General features: G+C 39.8%; 1 protein-coding gene across 4 annotated transcripts in view; it reads right to left on the bottom strand.

Moving 5' to 3' along the window:
* Positions 1-23,963, bottom strand: part of LOC137391100 (protein regulator of cytokinesis 1-like) — a 63,486-nt gene that overhangs the window by 6,066 nt on the left and 33,457 nt on the right. For 2 of the 4 annotated variants that reach the window (XM_068077458.1, XM_068077459.1), the window contains exons 11-15: positions 21,268-21,414; positions 7,987-8,103; positions 7,096-7,362; positions 1,281-1,364; positions 651-797 (exon numbers count right to left, since the gene is read on the bottom strand). In XM_068077458.1, coding sequence (XP_067933559.1) covers positions 651-797; positions 1,281-1,364; positions 7,096-7,362; positions 7,987-8,103; positions 21,268-21,414 — 762 coding nt within the window. Of the gene's footprint in view, positions 1-650; positions 798-1,280; positions 1,365-7,095; positions 7,363-7,979; positions 8,104-21,267; positions 21,415-23,963 lie in introns of all 4 variants that reach the window. The other 2 variants (XR_010978106.1, XM_068077460.1) reach the window with 2 other exon arrangements.

Here is a 23,963-nt window from a genome sequence, read left to right as displayed (position 1 = left end):
CTCAAGGTGAAATATTCCTCCCTCGGTGGACCCTATGGATGAGCAATGGACCCTATGCCTATGACCATTATGCTCATGACATAAACGCTATCTCAGCAGTTACTGCAATTCTAGCATTATTAAATATTTAGCCTTAGAATCCTTTTCGGTACAAAACTATTGCATTGAGTCGCGTTTCCTAAGACCTTATGAATGGATGTCCAGCGTATTTGTTATAAAAGATGAAATATCTCCATGCACATGATTAGCTTCCAATGATTCTCAAATAATCAACACAATATGATGAGTGTTTAGTGTTTCAAGAAAGAACAACCCTCTAGTACCAAATCTACTTAAAAGACGTAGCCTCATTATGCATTGAGTAACCTTTTACCCTATCGCTACCATGATAAGTATTTTGAGTAACAAGGGGAGAAAACTTTATAAAAAATTCGAAAGATGTAGCTTGACTATAAATTGAGCATGTGTACCCATAAAATATCCATTCACCCTGGTGCTAACTCGGCTCTAGTATCGCATTTGAGGAGTTGTCTGCCTGCCACAAACAACAATATTCACAAATGAGAGAAAAGTTAATAATTTTAAAAGATTACTAAAATATTGAAGTTTAGACAAAGTTGGCCAGATGGACAGAGAGAAATAAAGTCTACCTCAAACTCCTCGTAGGATGAGACCACAGGCTCGACTTCTGAACTCTGACTTGAGAGGCTCACCAAATCATCGGCACTACAGCTAGACGAAGGAGTTGTATTCTCTTGATCAACTTTTCGCGAAACGAGCTGGCCTTTTGTTGTAGTCTAACAAGAGGGGAATTCATGCAGTGCTATGCAATGCTGAAAGAAATGCCATGTTCTGAGCAGGCAAAAATTTAATAAAAGTTTCCACGTCTGAAGTACCATAAAAATTGAATACTACTTATTAAAATAAACAAAGGGGCATACCGTCTAAGAGGTAGAGATTCAAAGTAGAGCATTGAGCACACAATTCTCTACACTACAGGTACACACCCAAAACAAACCTTTTTAATTGTTTCTTCAATATTACAGTTGAGAGAATATTTGAAGCACAGATAAACTTTAAGAAGGAAATGCTCTACATCTGACATCTCTTCCTGCCATATAACCCATTGAACCATATAAATAATCTTATAACAATAAGAAATATTTTATCTCTACATACCAAGTTTACACACAACACACTATCTCTACTATATTGAAGTACTATATTGAAGTACTTGACCAACCCAAAGACGTAATGGAGAAAAGGGCTGACAAACTTACTCTCATTGCGGTTCTTCCCTTCACAGGATTCTTCAGCGTAGGTGAAGCGAGAGAGATGCAACTCTTGGCTTTTTTCATCTCGTGCTATAAATATTTCAATATATCATAGCAAGAACATGATATATAAGCTAAAGGAATGAGATGGATGACACGACCCTACTGGAAGGTCAAACCAATGACAAGCTATTTGATAGAACAACATTCCATACGCGTAAATATCCATAAATATATATAATATAAAATATATATAATATAAATATAACGTGTATAACTAAATTTTAGATCAATAAAACCAAACAGACAAAGAATATTCGGTGAACTAAGCCCGGGTAGTTTGCTTAGAAACTCGCGTGTCAAAAATTTGTTTTCCCAAAGTGAAGTTGAATTGATAACAGAAAATAAATTCAAAAACTCTGAGAATTAGTATTAAGGTGATCAATTTTACCAAATTTTGTGGTAGTAGAAAAATCTTTTGAACAAGCCTGAACAGTATTTGGTGTAGCACCTTGTTTGCGTCTGCAGTTAAGGATATAAAACAACATTCCTAGAAACATGCCGACACGAAAGAATGCGACCCCAAGTTTGGTCAAGGAGGTGGGTTAGGAGAGGACTGATAAACATGCGGTTAGTGATGAACACCTGGACATGGCGATTAACAACTCTGAGGGTGGAGGGAAGAGACCAGACCACACCAGACGAATGTTTTGGCAGCAAACCGCATTCTTGTGTTCCCTATGAGCTTTCAGCCGAAAACAAGCAGCCATGTAACAACCATTTATCACCCATTTGCTTGATAAATGACAGGGCGAGGTTGCCAAAACTGTATACGCAATTGATTCACAACACAGATTAACATATCCCCTGTGCATCACCAAAAAGATTATGAGCAAGAAATCATCCTAGCAATCAACTGCGGCAGTTACCTTTCAATTCTTCTCATAAAAATCAAATAACTAGCTGACATTGCCAAGGTCGCGAAGCCGGCGGTCTCGCTATCTGCGTTTTACTTCATTTGTTTGCAGAAATTTGAACGGTTTTTGAGTGTTAAATAATTAGGAACGACTGCGAGTCGCGTGTGAAAAGAAGATGACAAACGAGGATTAGCCTTGCTGGCTTTTAAAAGGCTCTTTAGTCGTGAAACTGATCCATAATCATGTTACGCAACAGATGGGAGACATCTGATAGCGGCTTGCGTAAGAGGACCGCACACGAAAACCAGCTGATTTAACGCATCATTCATTTCATAACAGCATTTAAGCTTTTTCCACTGATGGTAGATACAGTTGCCACCAATTTACATAATCACATATAGAGGCAACAACGGCTACGCATTTGATTACAAATTATGCATTAGCTATAAAACTGTGGAGTAATCTTCTCTTTCAATGTTTAAAACTAGCCTACTACACCGAGAAAGATTGCATAGGATGGTGCTTGAAGTAACAGAGTAGACCACACAATTAAGGACAACACCAGGTTCCATAGTGAAAACTCACAGAGAAAGGGTGAAGCAGCACTTTAGGCGTCTAACAATAAACCTAATTTATCACCATAATTGAGACGCCGGAAACCTGACAGATCTTGTTTCCATGTTAGGGAATTCTGAGCCTGCAGAAACCGAACAAATTTTAACCTTCTAGATATTATTCAGGCTTAGAATTCCGTAACATAAAAAGAAAACTTGGTAAGGCTCTTGCAGTCTCAGTCAGCGCAATGTCTGTTTACCACATGTTGGGAATTAAATCCAGTCTACTAGATCACTCAACCAGTGAAACTAAGTAAATCTGACAAAGCCAACATTGCGATTCATATGGAGTTGTGTGCTCCATGAGCATGTCACACAGCCCTCATATACAAAGATACCTTGAGAGACGATTGCCCTGACATGCATTTTATTTGAGATACCACATGACAATTTCTAACAATTTTGTTCTGACATACGATAAAAGATTTGGGATGCGAATAGATGACCGCCGTGAATGCCACTAGGGCCATCGCCATTGCTCCGGTCACACGTGCTTGCTTATTTATTGTGTTTTGGATTATACACTCTTATTATGTTATCAACAGGGTTTAAACCAATGGTTTAAACCGAGCAGTTTAAACTAGCCGAACAAACCAGTTTTTTCATTACTTTTGGGTGAAAAACATTATACTTTAAGCTCCTAGTAGTTCATGTGCGATAGAAATGCAATTATACGTAATTATCAGCTGTGGAAGTTTATTTAGGACACAGTAGTAAATCGATGGCAGAGCTGCAGTTGAAACTACATAAAATCCTAGCACAACAATGAATTAGCGAATTTCATTTTCAATTGCTTTTATCAAGGGATATACGGTAATGATCTCTTTAATGATGAGATATGAAAACCATGTGAAATATACTAATCCAATCATCATCTCTAATAATGAATTAATACTTTCTCAAGTCTGGCTAGTGAGAAAGAATTACTTATAATTGGAAATTAAAACAATAAAATCCTTTTGGGCAAAAGCTTTAAGTTTGCAAACTAATATTTCATTTATTGGGCACAAGCCATAGTAGTTGGGTTGTTAGAATTCAGTTTATCAAGTTTTTTTGTATTTTGAAAAGCTAACGTTGTGTCTCAAATTTCCAACACGCCTTGCAAACAGGATTCCATTTGGCATTTTTTCACTCGAACTGTAAAAGGCAAAGGTTTTAAGGCAAAATGTAATAGATGTGCTGTCGTAACACGAGCTCACGCAGATAGGCTTAAAGCTCACGTAGCAAAATTTCAAGCTGAAAACACCAATTTAGACAGTGATGCTAGTATTCAGGTGATAAAAGTTGAGTCATCTGCCACTTCTCCAAACACTAGCAATGCATCTGCATTATGCTCTGCTTTACACTACCACACGACTAATCACTGGGATTAAAATTCCTACTTATACATACATAGAGCTGTATGTAAAATATTCACTTTATGTCATAAAATTTCTGCTTTGTATTTCATCAATCATGTTTGATAAAAGACTCATTTCGAAATTTCCATGTTTTCTCTCTATTTCTCATAACAACTCCCACAGTACCATCTTTAACAGATGATTCCACACATGTATGTTCAATACTCAATCATGCAGCTATAGTAAGTGATGTTAATTAGACTTAAAATTGCAAAAACCTTAGTCAAGTTATAAAAACCGGTTTAAACAAAAAACCTGGTATTTTTCATAAATACTGTGGTTATTTCCAACCATGATTGTCAACCACGGGTCTCAAGACTAAAGACAAAGATGATGACATGAAAGTGATGATTAGCGTAAGTGATGATTACAAAATTAAAAATATAATTAAAAGCTCCAAAAAAATAGAAATTAGTTTAGCCATGGTTCTATTTGTTTAGTTATAAAGTGTTTGTTCAGTTATTAAGTGTACATAACTAAAAAGAAATAAAATCTTTCCCTACCACCCCTCCTCCCTTCTCCTTCTGACCGCACCTTATTTGTCTCTATGCCAAGTATCATACAGTAAAACCTCTTTTTATGATTTTATTGACATTTATCATACATGTATATCAATATGTTATTTTATCATGTGTGTTATTACTAGTTCATTTTTATACAAATTGCCATATATTATTTAATTGTATTTTGGATTGGTTTAATAATGTTGGAACGCATTAATACAAATTACATTATTTTTAAATAGGAAAAATTGCTTTGAGATGCACTGTTTTTGTCATATGATGATTATACAATGAATTGAATTTGTATCTCAAAGGTACCACTGTATTTAGAGCGTTAGATGAACCTCCGCTAATTTTCCCCTCACTTGAACTAATACCCTACAGGATGAAAATATTCGTTGGTTATAAAAATTCGCGAACAGCCAATTCCGCGAATTATTAAATTCCGTGAATAATTAGATCTATTTTTAATCACAAGGGAGAATAACTACTACATCAGATTAAAAACTAGCCGCTAGGCTAGTTTTTAATATAAATACTAAACGTAGTTGAGTTCCAAAACATTTTTAAAATCATTGCCTGGGCTTTGAGCTAACACCATTGCCAATGCATCACATTTCTTTACAAAAGTATTCAAGATTGTCACAAGATATGCAGAATGGCGTCATCGCAAAAATAGCCGCTAGGCAGAAGTAACTAAACTTCTTTAAAATCACCGCCGGGCTTCGAGTTTTATTGCCATTGCATCAGACTTTACAAAATTATTCAAGGTTTTCACAAGTTATTCGGCATGGCTTCGTTATCGCAAAAAATCTCTCTTAGTCTTTTTACAGTGAAATCAACTCTATCAATCTCTAATACTGAAGTTGAGGACGATCATGATTCTGATCTGGACATTATGGTATGTATTTGATTTGCAGTGCAGATACGTTTTTCCATAATTAACTGCATTAGTTAATTCTTTTGTTTAAAAACTGATCGCTTTCATTAAATACTTCAGCTATTGTTTTTGTACTTCCTTAACACTTATTAATATTTTTTCTTTTTTGTGTTTACTGCAGATTGAGAATAAAACAACCTACTCCGATTACGAAAACTAGAGACAAGTAGTAATATTCATCAAGGCAGGAATATTGGCAGAGAAGCAACCAGTCAACCTAGACCCCTTCATCGACAACAACTCCTTGATATCGCTGCAGCAAACATGATTAAATTATATATTTTACTTCATGTATAGATATATTATAATTTATTACAAACTTGAGTGTACAAATAAAATATTTCAAATACAAATAAAATTTTACAAATGATGAATGGAGTAAATATAAACAGTTTAGTCTATGTGGTGGTTGTCTAGAGCAATAAAATTAAACTGATACTCTTGATAAGTGAATACTAGCGTGTAATGGTGCTCTCTGACTAGTTATTTTGGTAATAGCAGCTCTATATTGCTGTCACTGTCTTAGGTGGATGTTAAAGGCGATTCTCTCGCTACTACATGGGTGGTAAGGAAGTTATCGTCAGAACTTTCCTCGTGGCTTCCTATTGCAAAGTTCTGCCGGTTGGCCAAAAATTTGTGTTCGTAAAGGCATTTTTGTTCCTTTTTTTAAAACAGATATATTCTCCTCGTAAGTAGTTGCGGTCACTTCTACCTCAATTTCCAGACGGCCCTGAATGATTGGTGATCTTCTAAGAATGACATATACCACCCTTGCAGTCATTGTGCTTGCGTGTATGATGAAAAATCTCTCTCTCACACTAAAACAAATAATGAAGCGGTAGGGATGGAAAAAATAAATATTGCGTTTTACCGAAGAACCAAAGTAAAATTTAACTAATTTAGTAAATGGTTTTGAAAAAACTCATTACTTACCACAAATTGTTGGTTCATCAAAGGCCTCCAAATCTATGAATATTCGTGAAAACCTCTGAGCAAAAAATTTATAGCTTAGCACGATCCACCCGTAGTTGTAAGCTAAATAGAAAACGAAACACGCAATGCGCGCATGCGTAGGGTTAACTCTATTGCTAGACGTAATAGAGTTAACTCTTCATAGAGAGTGACAGTTTTCAGCCGCGAATAAATTAATCCGTGAATATGCATGAAATGGCAATTTTCGCAAAATTTAACTCCGCGAATAAATTCATCCTGTAGGGTAACAAAAGGGCATTTCAGAATGGCTAACGAAGAGGAGCAAGGCGCCATCACTCCCACTACACTACAAACACTGATTACCTACATACCAGATGTTTGTCTAAAGCTATGATGATACGATCTAGAAGGTTGTCTCATGACCTTTTGGTATTTGGTAATGTGAGTTCATATTCATGTTAAAATATGGACTCGAACTAAAGCGTGATTATTGGCAGACAAGAACGTCTGGTACCTGTCGAGTAGTAGATCTTGTGGAAATGGGCGTACAAGGGGGACCCATGGCGGACATTGGAGTCCTAGGAGGTGCCATGGAGGAGACGGGCGTTCGGGGTATGGGTGGCTTACGAGCCGATACGGGTGTGACGTTGCAAAGAGAACTGGTCGTCTTTGACTGTCTCATGGGTGTACACGTTCTGGCAGGAGTGCTGGGAGAGGTGAAGACAGAATGAATCCTTGATAGAGTCGCCAGACGTGTGGCGGAGCGTGTTGTGTCATTCAACTGAAACATGTAGGTTAGCGGGAGGTGAGGTAGAGAAGGAATAGATAGAGCCATGCATTCTAGTACATACATGCAGCTGAAAGTACACCGTACAGTAAGAGGCAATAGAACGAGAACAAAGCGAGAAACAAAGTTGTTTGCTTTAGGAAAGAAGAAAACCAGTGAGAGTGAACAAGGATGGAGTCGGTTATACAGAGAGAGTTGGGAATTACAATTAAAATTTTTTGAAGCGAAAATGAAGCAAAAGAAAAAAGAGATGGAGAAAAGAATATAAAAAACCGGAGAAAAAAGAGAACTGAGAAAAACACAGAGGCGATACAGTGATTTATAGATATGTGACGATAAAATGACAGAGATACGAAAAGAGACGAGATGCGAAAAGAAAAATAAGAAAAGGGAGTGAGATGGTAAGAGAGAAAGATGTGAGTAAAGATAATAAGGGAGAAGGTAAGATATGGAGATATGGAAAAGATAGCCTATTGAATACAAAGAGCAGAAGATGACAGAGAGAGGCAACAAAAAGTTAGAAACAAGAAGTGACACATGGTATTAGCAAAGACGAGAGAGAATAATCGCCATACAAATATGTACGAGGGGTTTAAAGGGGTAAATAAAACGTCTCACCTTGCGCTGTTTCGGGGTGCTCGGTGTCGGTCCTCCAGCGCAGAACCGTCTCTTAGCAGGAGTTGGCTTTGAGCCAAATCTTATCTCCGACTGCATCTCCTTTTCTCTCTGCTCGAGCTAAAGAAGTTTGACTTATGAACACGGAGATGCAGGATTAACTAAGCCATAAGAACGCCTTCTAACTTTGCACCAAATAATCAGATACACAAACCAAGTGAATGCCTGACTTTTTCTCAGTGCCAGCTAGAGAATACGCCATATTTATTAACAGCGCATAAACTTAAGATTGAAAATATTTTGGAGTAAATAGAAGAGAATATGAAGTCTATCTACATGTGGGTCTACAAAGCCTAAGTGACGGATTACTGAGTATTACTACCGCTGAACAATTCTGCAATAAAGAAATATTAGAGTAAGAAATAAATACAGGGGCATTATATCAACCATACGTCTGTAGATGAGTGTTGGAACGATATTTATCTAATTTAGACTTTCAAATGGCGCCGCAAAAATGCTTGGAAATTCATGCATGATGACTATTCATCTATCAGTGAACGTTATAAAATAAATGTTTTTTGAAAGATGGCGGCTAACAAATGGGATTCCTTGCGATGCAATGTATTGTGAAATAAGTGAAATGAAATTGTAAAACTTTCAAGTTCTGTACAATTTGATCCAAATTAAATCAAAGCATCGTATCGTAAAAAACGACTTTCTTTAGCAGCCATCTTGAGATTTTTATGAGTACCATCAGTAAAGAATTCTAACGACAAATTTTGTTACTTAAAGCTCACTAATTGGTTTTACAATATGTGCAAATATTTGTAAAATTAATCAACTAAATTGTTTTTATTCCTACTTTCTTCTTTTTGTCGCAATATTCAGCTTTAGGGTTTTTGACGAAGACTCAAGCATTTCATAATTCAAAACTTTCTTCCCTTATACATTCAACTGCCTTGCTCAAACAATTAAATAGGATGCAGAAAGCTCTCAACTCAACTTACAGACACCAAAAAAGAGAACCTGTACAGACACGAAATTTAAGATACAGGATGCGGTTTTGAGCAAAAAATCTTCTTAGAACTTGAAGAGAAAATCTAAGTGATGAGAATTTCCAGACGGGAGCATCGGGTGGTTGAGAGATTGATAAACCACCAGAGCTCAACCCAACAACTAAAAATAACTTGAAATTTAATTTTTCACCGCCACATGTACAACTCTTAGCCATGGCTGACTTATCCCTTGGAATGCGCTGATAATGTGCTAGCGCTTAATTTGTTAATGTCATCTATTATCTTATTGTTGTATTTTATGTTCAATTTACGGCTATTTAAGATTAGCTTAACGATTTTGGAAGCCTGGGAATGAGCTAATTAGTTTTAAGTTATTTTTTATGGGAAAAATTTGCCTGAGATACAAGCACTATCCTGGAACGCAGAGAGAGGCCTATATTTAATACTATTTAAACTACAATATTGTCCTATTGCAAGTATGGATCTATTTGCAATCGGCAGAGCTAAGAAAAGGGGTATGATAGAAACAAGGTACTGCAGGCCTCACAGGCACAACTACCAACATTGTCCTATTGGAAGTATGGATCTATTTGCAATCGGCAGAGCTAAGAAAAGGGGTATGATAGAAACAAGGTACTGCAGGCCTCACAGGCACAACTACCAATATTGTCCTATTGGAAGTATGGATCTATTTGCAATCCGCAGAGCTAAGAAAAGGGGTATGATAGAAACAAGGTACTGCAGGCCTCACAGGCACAACTACCAATATTGTCCTATTGCAAGTATGGATCTATTTGCAATCCGCAGAGCTAAGAAAAGGGGTATGATAGAAACAAGGTACTGCAGGCCTCACAGGCACAACTACCAATATGGTCCTATTGCAAGTATGGATCTATTTGCAATCGGCAGAGCTAAGAAAAGGGGTATGATAGAAACAAGGTACTGCAGGCCTCACAGGCACAACTACCAACATTGTCCTATTGCAAGTATGGATCTATTTGCAATCGGCAGAGCTAAGAAAAGGGGTATGATAGAAACAAGGTACTGCAGGCCTCACAGGCACAACTACCAACATTGTCCTATTGCAAGTATGGATCTATTTGCAATCGGCAGAGCTAAGAAAAGGGGTATGATAGAAACAAGGTACTGCAGGCCTCACAGGCACAACTACCAATATTGTCCTATTGCAAGTATGGATCTATTTGCAATCCGCAGAGCTAAGAAAAGGGGTATGATAGAAACAAGGTACTGCAGGCCTCACAGGCACAACTACCAATATTGTCCTATTGCAAGTATGGATCTATTTGCAATCGGCAGAGCTAAGAAAAGGGGTATGATAGAAACAAGGTACTGCAGGCCTCACAGGCACAACTACCAACATTGTCCTATTGCAAGTATGGATCTATTTGCAATCGGCAGAGCTAAGAAAAGGGGTATGATAGAAACAAGGTACTGCAGGCCTCACAGGCACAACTACCAACATTGTCCTATTGCAAGTATGGATCTATTTGCAATCGGCAGAGCTAAGAAAAGGGGGTATGATAGAAACAAAGTACTGCAGGCCTCACAGGCACAACTACCAATATTGTCCTATTGCAAGTATGGATCTATTTGCAATCGGCAGAGCTAAGAAAAGGGGTATGATAGAAACAAGGTACTGCAGGCCTCACAGGCACAACTACCAATATTGTCCTATTGCAAGTATGGATCTATTTGCAATCGGCAGAGCTAAGAAAAGGGGTATGATAGAAACAAGGTACTGCAGGCCTCACAGGCACAACTACCAACATTGTCCTATTGCAAGTATGGATCTATTTGCAATCGGCAGAGCTAAGAAAAGGGGTATGATAGAAACAAGGTACTGCAGGCCTCACAGGCACAACTACCAATATTGTCCTATTGCAAGTATGGATCTATTTGCAATCGGCAGAGCTAAGAAAAGGGGGTATGATAGAAACAAGGTACTGCAGGCCTCACAGGCACAACTACCAACATTGTCCTATTGCAAGTATGGATCTATTTGCAATCGGCAGAGCTAAGAAAAGGGGTATGATAGAAACAAGGTACTGCAGGCCTCACAGGCACAACTACCAATATTGTCCTATTGCAAGTATGGATCTATTTGCAATCCGCAGAGCTAAGAAAAGGGGTATGGTAGAAACAAGGTACTGCAGGCCTCACAGGCACAACTACCAACATTGTCCTATTGCAAGTATGGATCTATTTGCAATCGGCAGAGCTAAGAAAGGGGGTATGATAGAAACAAAGTACTGCAGGCCTCACAGGCACAACTACCAATATTGTCCTATTGCAAGTATGGATCTATTTGCAATCGGCAGAGCTAAGAAAAGGGGTATGATAGAAACAAGGTACTGCAGGCCTCACAGGCACAACTACCAATATTGTCCTATTGCAAGTATGGATCTATTTGCAATCGGCAGAGCTAAGAAAGGGGGTATGATAGAAACAAGGTACTGCAGGCCTCACAGGCACAACTACCAATATTGTCCTATTGCAAGTATGGATCAATTTGCAATCGGCAGAGCTAAGAAAAGGGGTATGATAGAAACAAGGTACTGCAGGCCTCACAGGCACAACTACCAATATTGTCCTATTGCAAGTATGGATCTATTTGCAATCCGCAGAGCTAAGAAAAGGGGTATGATAGAAACAAGGTACTGCAGGCCTCACAGGCACAACTACCAACATTGTCCTATTGCAAGTATGGATCTATTTGCAATCGGCAGAGCTAAGAAAGGGGGTATGATAGAAACAAAGTACTGCAGGCCTCACAGGCACAACTACCAATATTGTCCTATTGCAAGTATGGATCTATTTGCAATCGGCAGAGCTAAGAAAAGGGGTATGATAGAAACAAGGTACTGCAGGCCTCACAGGCACAACTACCAATATTGTCCTATTGCAAGTATGGATCTATTTGCAATCGGCAGAGCTAAGAAAGGGGGTATGATAGAAACAAGGTACTGCAGGCCTCACAGGCACAACTACCAATATTGTCCTATTGCAAGTATGGATCTATTTGCAATCGGCAGAGCTAAGAAAAGGGGTATGATAGAAACAAGGTACTGCAGGCCTCACAGGCACAACTACCAACATTGTCCTATTGCAAGTATGGATCTATTTGCAATCGGCAGAGCTAAGAAAAGGGGTATGATAGAAACAAGGTACTGCAGGCCTCACAGGCACAACTACCAATATTGTCCTATTGCAAGTATGGATCTATTTGCAATCGGCAGAGCTAAGAAAAGGGGGTATGATAGAAACAAGGTACTGCAGGCCTCACAGGCACAACTACCAATATTGTCCTATTGCAAGTATGGATCTATTTGCAATCGGCAGAGCTAAGAAAAGGGGGTATGATAGAAACAAGGTACTGCAGGCCTCACAGGCACAACTACCAACATTGTCCTATTGCAAGTATGGATCTATTTGCAATCGGCAGAGCTAAGAAAAGGGGTATGATAGAAACAAGGTACTGCAGGCCTCACAGGCACAACTACCAACATTGTCCTATTGCAAGTATGGATCTATTTGCAATCGGCAGAGCTAAGAAAAGGGGTATGATAGAAACAAGGTACTGCAGGCCTCACAGGCACAACTACCAACATTGTCCTATTGCAAGTATGGATCTATTTGCAATCGGCAGAGCTAAGAAAAGGGGTATGATAGAAACAAGGTACTGCAGGCCTCACAGGCACAACTACCAATATTGTCCTATTGCAAGTATGGATCTATTTGCAATCGGCAGAGCTAAGAAAAGGGGGTATGATAGAAACAAGGTACTGCAGGCCTCACAGGCACAACTACCAATATTGTCCTATTGCAAGTATGGATCTATTTGCAATCGGCAGAGCTAAGAAAAGGGGGTATGATAGAAACAAGGTACTGCAGGCCTCACAGGCACAACTACCAACATTGTCCTATTGCAAGTATGGATCTATTTGCAATCGGCAGAGCTAAGAAAAGGGGTATGATAGAAACAAGGTACTGCAGGCCTCACAGGCACAACTACCAACATTGTCCTATTGCAAGTATGGATCTATTTGCAATCGGCAGAGCTAAGAAAAGGGGTATGATAGAAACAAGGTACTGCAGGCCTCACAGGCACAACTACCAACATTGTCCTATTGCAAGTATGGATCTATTTGCAATCGGCAGAGCTAAGAAAAGGGGTATGATAGAAACAAGGTACTGCAGGCCTCACAGGCACAACTACCAATATTGTCCTATTGCAAGTATGGATCTATTTGCAATCGGCAGAGCTAAGAAAAGGGGTATGATAGAAACAAGGTACTGCAGGCCTCACAGGCACAACTACCAACATTGTCCTATTGCAAGTATGGATCTATTTGCAATCGGCAGAGCTAAGAAAAGGGGTATGATAGAAACAAGGTACTGCAGGCCTCACAGGCACAACTACCAACATTGTCCTATTGGAAGTATGGATCTATTTGCAATCGGCAGAGCTAAGAAAAGGGGTATGATAGAAACAAGGTACTGCAGGCCTCACAGGCACAACTACCAACATTGTCCTATTGCAAGTATGGATCTATTTGCAATCCGCAGAGCTAAGAAAAGGGGTATGATAGAAACAAGGTACTGCAGGCCTCACAGGCACAACTACCAATATTGTCCTATTGCAAGTATGGATCTATTTGCAATCGGCAGAGCTAAGAAAAGGGGTATGATAGAAACAAGGTACTGCAGGCCTCACAGGCACAACTACCAACATTGTCCTATTGCAAGTATGGATCTATTTGCAATCCGCAGAGCTAAGAAAAGGGGTATGATAGAAACAAAGTACTGCAGGCCTCACAGGCACAACTACCAACATTGTCCTATTGCAAGTATGGATCTATTTGCAATCGGCAGAGCTAAGAAAAGGGGTATGATAGAAACAAAGTACTGCAGGCCTCACAGGCACAACTACCATCATTGTCCTATTGCAAGTATGGATCTATTTGCAATCCGCAGAGCTAAGAAAAGGGGTATGATAGAAACAAGGTACTGCAGGCCTCCCAGGCACAACTACCAATATTGTCCTATTGCAAGTATGGATCTATTTGCAATCGGCAGAGCTAAGAAAAGGGGTATGATAGAAACAAGGTACTGCAGGCCTCACAGGCACAACTACCAACATTGTCCTATTGCAAGTATGGATCTATTTGCAATCGGCAGAGCTAAGAAAAGGGGTATGATAGAAACAAGGTACTGCAGGCCTCACAGGCACAACTACCAACATTGTCCTATTGCAAGTATGGATCTATTTGCAATCCGCAGAGCTAAGAAAAGGGGTATGATAGAAACAAAGTACTGCAGGCCTCACAGGCACAACTACCAACATTGTCCTATTGCAAGTATGGATCTATTTGCAATCGGCAGAGCTAAGAAAAGGGGTATGATAGAAACAAAGTACTGCAGGCCTCACAGGCACAACTACCAACATTGTCCTATTGCAAGTATGGATCTATTTGCAATCGGCAGAGCTAAGAAAGGGGGTATGATAGAAACAAAGTACTGCAGGCCTCACAGGCACAACTACCAATATTGTCCTATTGCAAGTATGGATCTATTTGCAATCGGCAGAGCTAAGAAAAGGGGTATGATAGAAACAAGGTACTGCAGGCCTCACAGGCACAACTACCAATATTGTCCTATTGCAAGTATGGATCTATTTGCAATCGGCAGAGCTAAGAAAGGGGGTATGATAGAAACAAGGTACTGCAGGCCTCACAGGCACAACTACCAATATTGTCCTATTGCAAGTATGGATCTATTTGCAATCGGCAGAGCTAAGAAAAGGGGTATGATAGAAACAAGGTACTGCAGGCCTCACAGGCACAACTACCAACATTGTCCTATTGCAAGTATGGATCTATTTGCAATCGGCAGAGCTAAGAAAAGGGGTATGATAGAAACAAGGTACTGCAGGCCTCACAGGCACAACTACCAATATTGTCCTATTGCAAGTATGGATCTATTTGCAATCGGCAGAGCTAAGAAAAGGGGGTATGATAGAAACAAGGTACTGCAGGCCTCACAGGCACAACTACCAATATTGTCCTATTGCAAGTATGGATCTATTTGCAATCGGCAGAGCTAAGAAAAGGGGGTATGATAGAAACAAGGTACTGCAGGCCTCACAGGCACAACTACCAACATTGTCCTATTGCAAGTATGGATCTATTTGCAATCGGCAGAGCTAAGAAAAGGGGTATGATAGAAACAAGGTACTGCAGGCCTCACAGGCACAACTACCAATATTGTCCTATTGCAAGTATGGATCTATTTGCAATCGGCAGAGCTAAGAAAAGGGGTATGATAGAAACAAGGTACTGCAGGCCTCACAGGCACAACTACCAATATTGTCCTATTGCAAGTATGGATCTATTTGCAATCGGCAGAGCTAAGAAAAGGGGGTATGATAGAAACAAGGTACTGCAGGCCTCACAGGCACAACTACCAATATTGTCCTATTGCAAGTATGGATCTATTTGCAATCGGCAGAGCTAAGAAAAGGGGGTATGATAGAAACAAGGTACTGCAGGCCTCACAGGCACAACTACCAACATTGTCCTATTGCAAGTATGGATCTATTTGCAATCGGCAGAGCTAAGAAAAGGGGTATGATAGAAACAAGGTACTGCAGGCCTCACAGGCACAACTACCAATATTGTCCTATTGCAAGTATGGATCTATTTGCAATCGGCAGAGCTAAGAAAAGGGGTATGATAGAAACAAGGTACTGCAGGCCTCACAGGCACAACTACCAACATTGTCCTATTGCAAGTATGGATCTATTTGCAATCGGCAGAGCTAAGAAAAGGGGTATGATAGAAACAAGGTACTGCAGGCCTCACAGGCACAACTACCAACATTGTCCTATTGCAAGTATGGATCTATTTGCAATCGGCAGAGCTAAGAAAAGGGGTATGATAGAAACAAGGTACTGCAGGCCTCACAGGCACAACTACCAACATTGTCCTATTGCAAGTATGGATCTATTTGCAATCGGCAGAGCTAAGAAAAGGGGTATGATAGAAACAAGGTACTGCAGGCCTCACAGGCACAACTACCAATATTGTCCTATTGCAAGTATGGATCTATTTGCAATCGGCAGAGCTAAGAAAAGGGGTATGATAGAAACAAGGTACTGCAGGCCTCACAGGCACAACTACCAACATTGTCCTATTGGAAGTATGGATCTATTTGCAATCGGCAGAGCTAAGAAAAGGGGTATGATAGAAACAAGGTACTGCAGGCCTCACAGGCACAACTACCAACATTGTCCTATTGCAAGTATGGATCTATTTGCAATCGGCAGAGCTAAGAAAAGGGGTATGATAGAAACAAGGTACTGCAGGCCTCACAGGCACAACTACCAACATTGTCCTATTGCAAGTATGGATCTATTTGCAATCCGCAGAGCTAAGAAAAGGGGTATGATAGAAACAAGGTACTGCAGGCCTCACAGGCACAACTACCAATATTGTCCTATTGCAAGTATGGATCTATTTGCAATCCGCAGAGCTAAGAAAAGGGGTATGATAGAAACAAGGTACTGCAGGCCTCACAGGCACAACTACCAACATTGTCCTATTGCAAGTATGGATCTATTTGCAATCCGCAGAGCTAAGAAAAGGGGTATGATAGAAACAAAGTACTGCAGGCCTCACAGGCACAACTACCAACATTGTCCTATTGCAAGTATGGATCTATTTGCAATCGGCAGAGCTAAGAAAAGGGGTATGATAGAAACAAAGTACTGCAGGCCTCACAGGCACAACTACCAACATTGTCCTATTGCAAGTATGGATCTATTTGCAATCCGCAGAGCTAAGAAAAGGGGTATGATAGAAACAAGGTACTGCAGGCCTCACAGGCACAACTACCAATATTGTCCTATTGCAAGTATGGATCTATTTGCAATCGGCAGAGCTAAGAAAAGGGGTATGATAGAAACAAGGTACTGCAGGCCTCACAGGCACAACTACCAACATTGTCCTATTGCAAGTATGGATCTATTTGCAATCGGCAGAGCTAAGAAAAGGGGTATGATAGAAACAAGGTACTGCAGGCCTCACAGGCACAACTACCAACATTGTCCTATTGCAAGTATGGATCTATTTGCAATCGGCAGAGCTAAGAAAAGGGGTATGATAGAAACAAAGTACTGCAGGCCTCACAGGCACAACTACCAACATTGTCCTATTGCAAGTATGGATCTATTTGCAATCGGCAGAGCTAAGAAAAGGGGTATGATAGAAACAAAGTACTGCAGGCCTCACAGGCACAACTACCAATATTGTCCTATTGGAAGTATGGATCTATTTGCAATCGGCAGAGCTAAGAAAAGGGGTATGATAGAAACAAGGTACTGCAGGCCTCACAGGCACAACTACCAACATTGTCCTATTGCAAGTATGGATCTATTTGCAATCGGCAGAGCTAAGAAAAGGGGTATGATAGAAACAAAGTACTGCAGGCCTCACAGGCACAACTACCAACATTGTCCTATTGGAAGTATGGATCTATTTGCAATCGGCAGAGCTAAGAAAAGGGGTATGATAGAAACAAGGTACTGCAGGCCTCACAGGCACAACTACCAACATTGTCCTATTGCAAGTATGGATCTATTTGCAATCGGCAGAGCTAAGAAAAGGGGTATGATAGAAACAAGGTACTGCAGGCCTCACAGGCACAACTACCAACATTGTCCTATTGCAAGTATGGATCTATTTGCAATCGGCAGAGCTAAGAAAAGGGGTATGATAGAAACAAGGTACTGCAGGCCTCACAGGCACAACTACCAACATTGTCCTATTGGAAGTATGGATCTATTTGCAATCGGCAGAGCTAAGAAAAGGGGTATGATAGAAACAAGGTACTGCAGGCCTCACAGGCACAACTACCAACATTGTCCTATTGCAAGTATGGATCTATTTGCAATCGGCAGAGCTAAGAAAAGGAGTATGATAGAAACAAGGTACTGCAGGCCTCACAGGCACAACTACCAACATTGTCCTATTGCAAGTATGGATCTATTTGCAATCGGCAGAGCTAAGAAAAGGGGTATGATAGAAACAAGGTACTGCAGGCCTCACAGGCACAACTACCAACATTGTCCTATTGCAAGTATGGATCTATTTGCAATCGGCAGAGCTAAGAAAAGGGGTATGATAGAAACAAGGTACTGCAGGCCTCACAGGCACAACTACCAATATTGTCCTATTGCAAGTATGGATCTATTTGCAATCGGCAGAGCTAAGAAAAGGGGTATGATAGAAACAAGGTACTGCAGGCCTCACAGGCACAACTACCAACATTGTCCTATTGCAAGTATGGATCTATTTGCAATCGGCAGAGCTAAGAAAAGGGGTATGATAGAAACAAGGTACTGCAGGCCTCACAGGCACAACTACCAACATTGTCCTATTGCAAGTATGGATCTATTTGCAATCCGCAGAGCTAAGAAAAGGGGTATGATAGAAACAAGGTACTGCAGGCCTCACAGGCACAACTACCAATATTGTCCTATTGCAAGTATGGATCTATTTGCAATCGGCAGAGCTAAGAAAAGGGGTATGATAGAAACAAGGTACTGCAGGCCTCACAGGCACAACTACCAACATTGTCCTATTGCAAGTATGGATCTATTTGCAATCCGCAGAGCTAAGAAAAGGGGTATGATAGAAACAAAGTACTGCAGGCCTCACAGGCACAACTACCAACATTGTCCTATTGCAAGTATGGATCTATTTGCAATCGGCAGAGCTAAGAAAAGGGGTATGATAGAAACAAAGTACTGCAGGCCTCACAGGCACAACTACCAACATTGTCCTATTGCAAGTATGGATCTATTTGCAATCGGCAGAGCTAAGAAAAGGGGTATGATAGAAACAAGGTACTGCAGGCCTCACAGGCACAACTACCAATATTGTCCTATTGCAAGTATGGATCTATTTGCAATCGGCAGAGCTAAGAAAAGGGGTATGATAGAAACAAGGTACTGCAGGCCTCACAGGCACAACTACCAACATTGTCCTATTGCAAGTATGGATCTATTTGCAATCGGCAGAGCTAAGAAAAGGGGTATGATAGAAACAAGGTACTGCAGGCCTCACAGGCACAACTACCAACATTGTCCTATTGCAAGTATGGATCTATTTGCAATCCGCAGAGCTAAGAAAAGGGGTATGATAGAAACAAAGTACTGCAGGCCTCACAGGCACAACTACCAATATTGTCCTATTGCAAGTATGGATCTATTTGCAATCGGCAGAGCTAAGAAAAGGGGTATGATAGAAACAAAGTACTGCAGGCCTCACAGGCACAACTACCAACATTGTCCTATTGGACGTATGGATCTATTTGTAATCGGCAGAGCTAAGAAAAGGGGTATGATAGAAACAAGGTACTGCAGGCCTCACAGGCACAACTACCAACATTGTCCTATTGCAAGTATGGATCTATTTGCAATCGGCAGAGCTAAGAAAAGGGGTATGATAGAAACAAGGTACTGCAGGCCTCACAGGCACAACTACCAACATTGTCCTATTGCAAGTATGGATCTATTTGCAATCGGCAGAGCTAAGAAAAGGGGTATGATAGAAACAAGGTACTGCAGGCCTCACAGGCACAACTACCAACATTGTCCTATTGCAAGTATGGATCTATTTGCAATCGGCAGAGCTAAGAAAAGGGATATGATAGAAACAAGGTACTGCAGGCCTCACAGGCACAACTACCAACATTGTCCTATTGCAAGTATGGATCTATTTGCAATCGGCAGAGCTAAGAAAAGGGGTATGATAGAAACAAGGTACTGCAGGCCTCACAGGCACAACTACCAACATTGTCCTATTGCAAGTATGGATCTATTTGCAATCGGCAGAGCTAAGAAAAGGGGTATGATAGAAACAAAGTACTGCAGGCCTCACAGGCACAACTACCAACATTGTCCTATTGGAAGTATGGATCTATTTGCAATCGGCAGAGCTAAGAAAAGGGGTATGATAGAAACAAGGTACTGCAGGCCTCACAGGCACAACTACCAACATTGTCCTATTGCAAGTATGGATCTATTTGCAATCGGCAGAGCTAAGAAAAGGGGTATGATAGAAACAAGGTACTGCAGGCCTCACAGGCACAACTACCAACATTGTCCTATTGCAAGTATGGATCTATTTGCAATCGGCAGAGCTAAGAAAAGGGGTATGATAGAAACAAGGTACTGCAGGCCTCACAGGCACAACTACCAACATTGTCCTATTGCAAGTATGGATCTATTTGCAATCGGCAGAGCTAAGAAAAGGGGTATGATAGAAACAAGGTACTGCAGGCCTCACAGGCACAACTACCAACATTGTCCTATTGCAAGTATGGATCTATTTGCAATCGGCAGAGCTAAGAAAAGGGGTATGATAGAAACAAGGTACTGCAGGCCTCACAGGCACAACTACCAACATTGTCCTATTGCAAGTATGGATCTATTTGCAATCGGCAGAGCTAAGAAAAGGGGTATGATAGAAACAAGGTACTGCAGGCCTCACAGGCACAACTACCAACATTGTCCTATTGCAAGTATGGATCTATTTGCAATCGGCAGAGCTAAGTATGGATCTATGAAACTACCAACATTTTATTAATTGAGATTTGTGCTACTATAATTTTTTTCAAATAACTTCATTTTTAAAAACAAACAAAGTAACTTTTTATCTAGATACAGAATAACAAATGATGCCTGAAAACAAGAACAGAAAGCCTTTCAACATTTATTTGATTTTAGTGGCTAACTGTTGCCTTTATTTCCTTCTTTTGTTTTATGATTCTTGTACGGAAAAATTTGGAAAACATTTGCTTGAAATAAAACTATTGCCAATAAAGTAATATATATATACATATATATACGTGTGCACATATATTTACACACCCCCCTCACAGTCACAACTACCCGCATCTCATTATTTGAGATTCATGCTACTAGAGCTTTTTGAATAAACTCATTTTAAAAACTGAAAAACTGGCCCCTCATAAATAAAAATGGGGCAGCAAGAATGAAACCCTTTTCTACACAGTCCTTTCACGAAACCAATTACTCAAACCACCAAAAGGCACTACTCCTTGCCGAATAAACCAACTACTATTGAGCTGACCGCTAATCCGCACAAACGTTGCAAACTTCCGGCCAATAAATATATATCAATGAGGATATTGAACAAGCAGTGGTCAGAGCTCAAGCGCTTACCCTCTGCTGTTTCTGGAGCTCTTTGGATTGCCTGTACTCTTCCCACTCGAGCCGACAGAACTCAAAGAACTGTACCCCACCAATCAAGAATTGTCTATCATTTTCTCGCTCCCACTCTTCTATTTCCTGTTTTAGTTGCTCTTCGACCTGTTTAAAAAAAGCTCGCTAGTCACACGCTCAAGTGGTGAGTCATACAGCAACTAAATGAACCATAAATGACAAAGATGCTGCAGAGTCCAAAACGTTGATGAATTTCACCTAATTTTTGGCTTACTGTTAAATCGATGAAAATGTGGTTGCCCCATTAAAAAAAGGTTAGTCAGAGCGAATGGGACAGTGTGTTGGGAGAAGCATATACAATGAACCCTTGCCGTACAAGTTTAATTTGTTCTAAAATTTTGTATAGAAAAGTATAGAAACCTATAACAAATATCTAATGCACATTTAGCGGTTATGATCTGCAATAAAACGTAACATTACAATGTAGCATACTACATGAAGTACGTACCATATAGAACGGTTTCCTTCGAGACAGACGTAAAATATAAACATTTAATTTAACGTAAATGACTTTAGCTTAGTAAACACACACTTAAAGGTAAGTTTTAGTATGTATTTTTAACTATTTTACTGAACTTCCACTTTTCATTCCTAAAAATTTATCCCCTACCTGGTCCCGGTTTCATTTTCTCAATTACTAGTAAAGAATAACACCGAACTAAGCGAGATCGAACATCGTATCTCTTTCATTCGTTGTTAGAAGAATTTTGGCAAATAGAATATCGGCACATTTGTTATTGTTATATTGTTACACGGACTGCCGAATTTGAAATTGGAGAGAAAATTTCGTTGATATCCTATGGTGAAAAATATTGCGAAATTAGAGGGCGAAAAATGATCATGCTCCATATCGTAGAAAGAAAAAATCGTACTACAGGGTCATCGAAACTAGAGGGCGCACTGTATGGTCTAGGTTACATGGTTGAATAATGAATAGACCACCCAGTTGAAGTAAAACTTAGTTCCTGTGGTTCTAGACAATGTTCTATTTCAAATAATCTTGCTCTCATACCTATATCATTCGAAAGCAAGACAAAATTTCATAAGTTGAATTGTTCAGCAATTGATAGCTTACCTATATGCAACCTGTATATACCTATAATTTCAATTAAATCCGCTATATATTTTGGATAGCTAACCTATATGTAACCTGTATATACCCACAACTGATAGAATTCCTTCAATGCAAAAAACTCGCAAGTGTGTTTACACCTTGGGAAGTGACAGCCTAAGTTCAATCTTCGGTCATCATTGACATCGCTGAGCCAGGAAACAGTGAATTTCACTTTTAATCACTTCACTTTTGTCCCTGACCGAGTATTAAACTCAGGACTTTGGCTCCACACATATGAACCTTTCAAAGGTTACCCCGCCTTACACACTAATATACGGAGTCACGCTCTCCTGAATCTCCAAGTATAAACGAACACAAGGAGAAATCAGATGCATAAACAGTAGCCTAGCAAACCGCAGCCTCCTACATGATAAACAAGTCAATTTTTCACTGTGTCGCCCTAAACATATTTCTCTTCTTTAAATACGCATTAATTTTACTGTAATTAATTACTGTGATGCGTCTAAACAAGGGTGCACGATTCTCACACAATGATGTAATATAAAGCCAGATTAATGTTTCAACACGGCCTGAGATTACGGCTTCTCAGGCCGTCTGTCGACTACCGGCGCTATCCAGACCTGACATAAGGGTTAAGGAGCTGGGGACAACAGACACAATATGCAAACGGCAAAAGACGGACAGAGAAAACATGGAAGGATTAATAAGCGATGTTACGTAACACAATGGTAGAATTGAAGTGACATATGTGACCCGCAGTCCTCAAAGATGCCCCATCCAGCCAGTCAACGCGTATGCATAACGTAGAAGGCTAAACAGATGTCACGTTACTAACTTTATGGCTATCGCAAACACTGTAAATATGAGACTTCAAAAATGTTAACAACTTACCTTTTCTGTTTCAACAATTAGTTTTTGAACAGAATAATTGTATAAACAGCTGTTGATGCGATATTTCTGTTTTGTAACACATTGAGGATATGTTAACACATTGAGGTTATGTTAACACATTGAGGTTACGTTAACACATTGAGGTTACATTAACACATTGAGGTTATATTAACACATTGAGGTGATGTTAACACATTGAGGTTATGTTAACACATTGAGGTTATGTTAACACATTGAGGTTATTTTAACACATTGAGGTTATGTTAACACATTGAAATTATGTTAACACATTGAGGTTATGTTAACACATAGAGGTTATGTTAACACATTGAAGTTAGGCTTCAAAGTGCTAACAATCACTTTGAAGCATCAAATCTGAAAGACCTGCCGACTGACAAAGTTACACAATACACAAGTGTGGTATTCTACATAACGGCAAGCAGATATACCATAACAGCATAGCTGGATATACAGTATACCAGTGTAATAGCACTGGATATACAGTATACCAGTGTAATAGCACTGGATATACTGTATACCAGTGTAATAGCACTGGATATACAGTATACCAGTGTAATAGCGCTGGATATACTGTATACCAGTGTAATAGCACTGGTATACAGTATACCAGTGTAATAGCACTGGATATACTGTATGCCAGTGTAATAGC

Source organism: Watersipora subatra, chromosome 3 (genome assembly GCF_963576615.1).
Source record: "Watersipora subatra chromosome 3, tzWatSuba1.1, whole genome shotgun sequence".
Taxonomy (NCBI): Eukaryota; Metazoa; Bryozoa; class Gymnolaemata; order Cheilostomatida; family Watersiporidae; genus Watersipora; species Watersipora subatra.
Note: the sequence above shows the minus strand (reverse complement) of the source record. Positions and strands in the feature narration are given on the sequence as shown.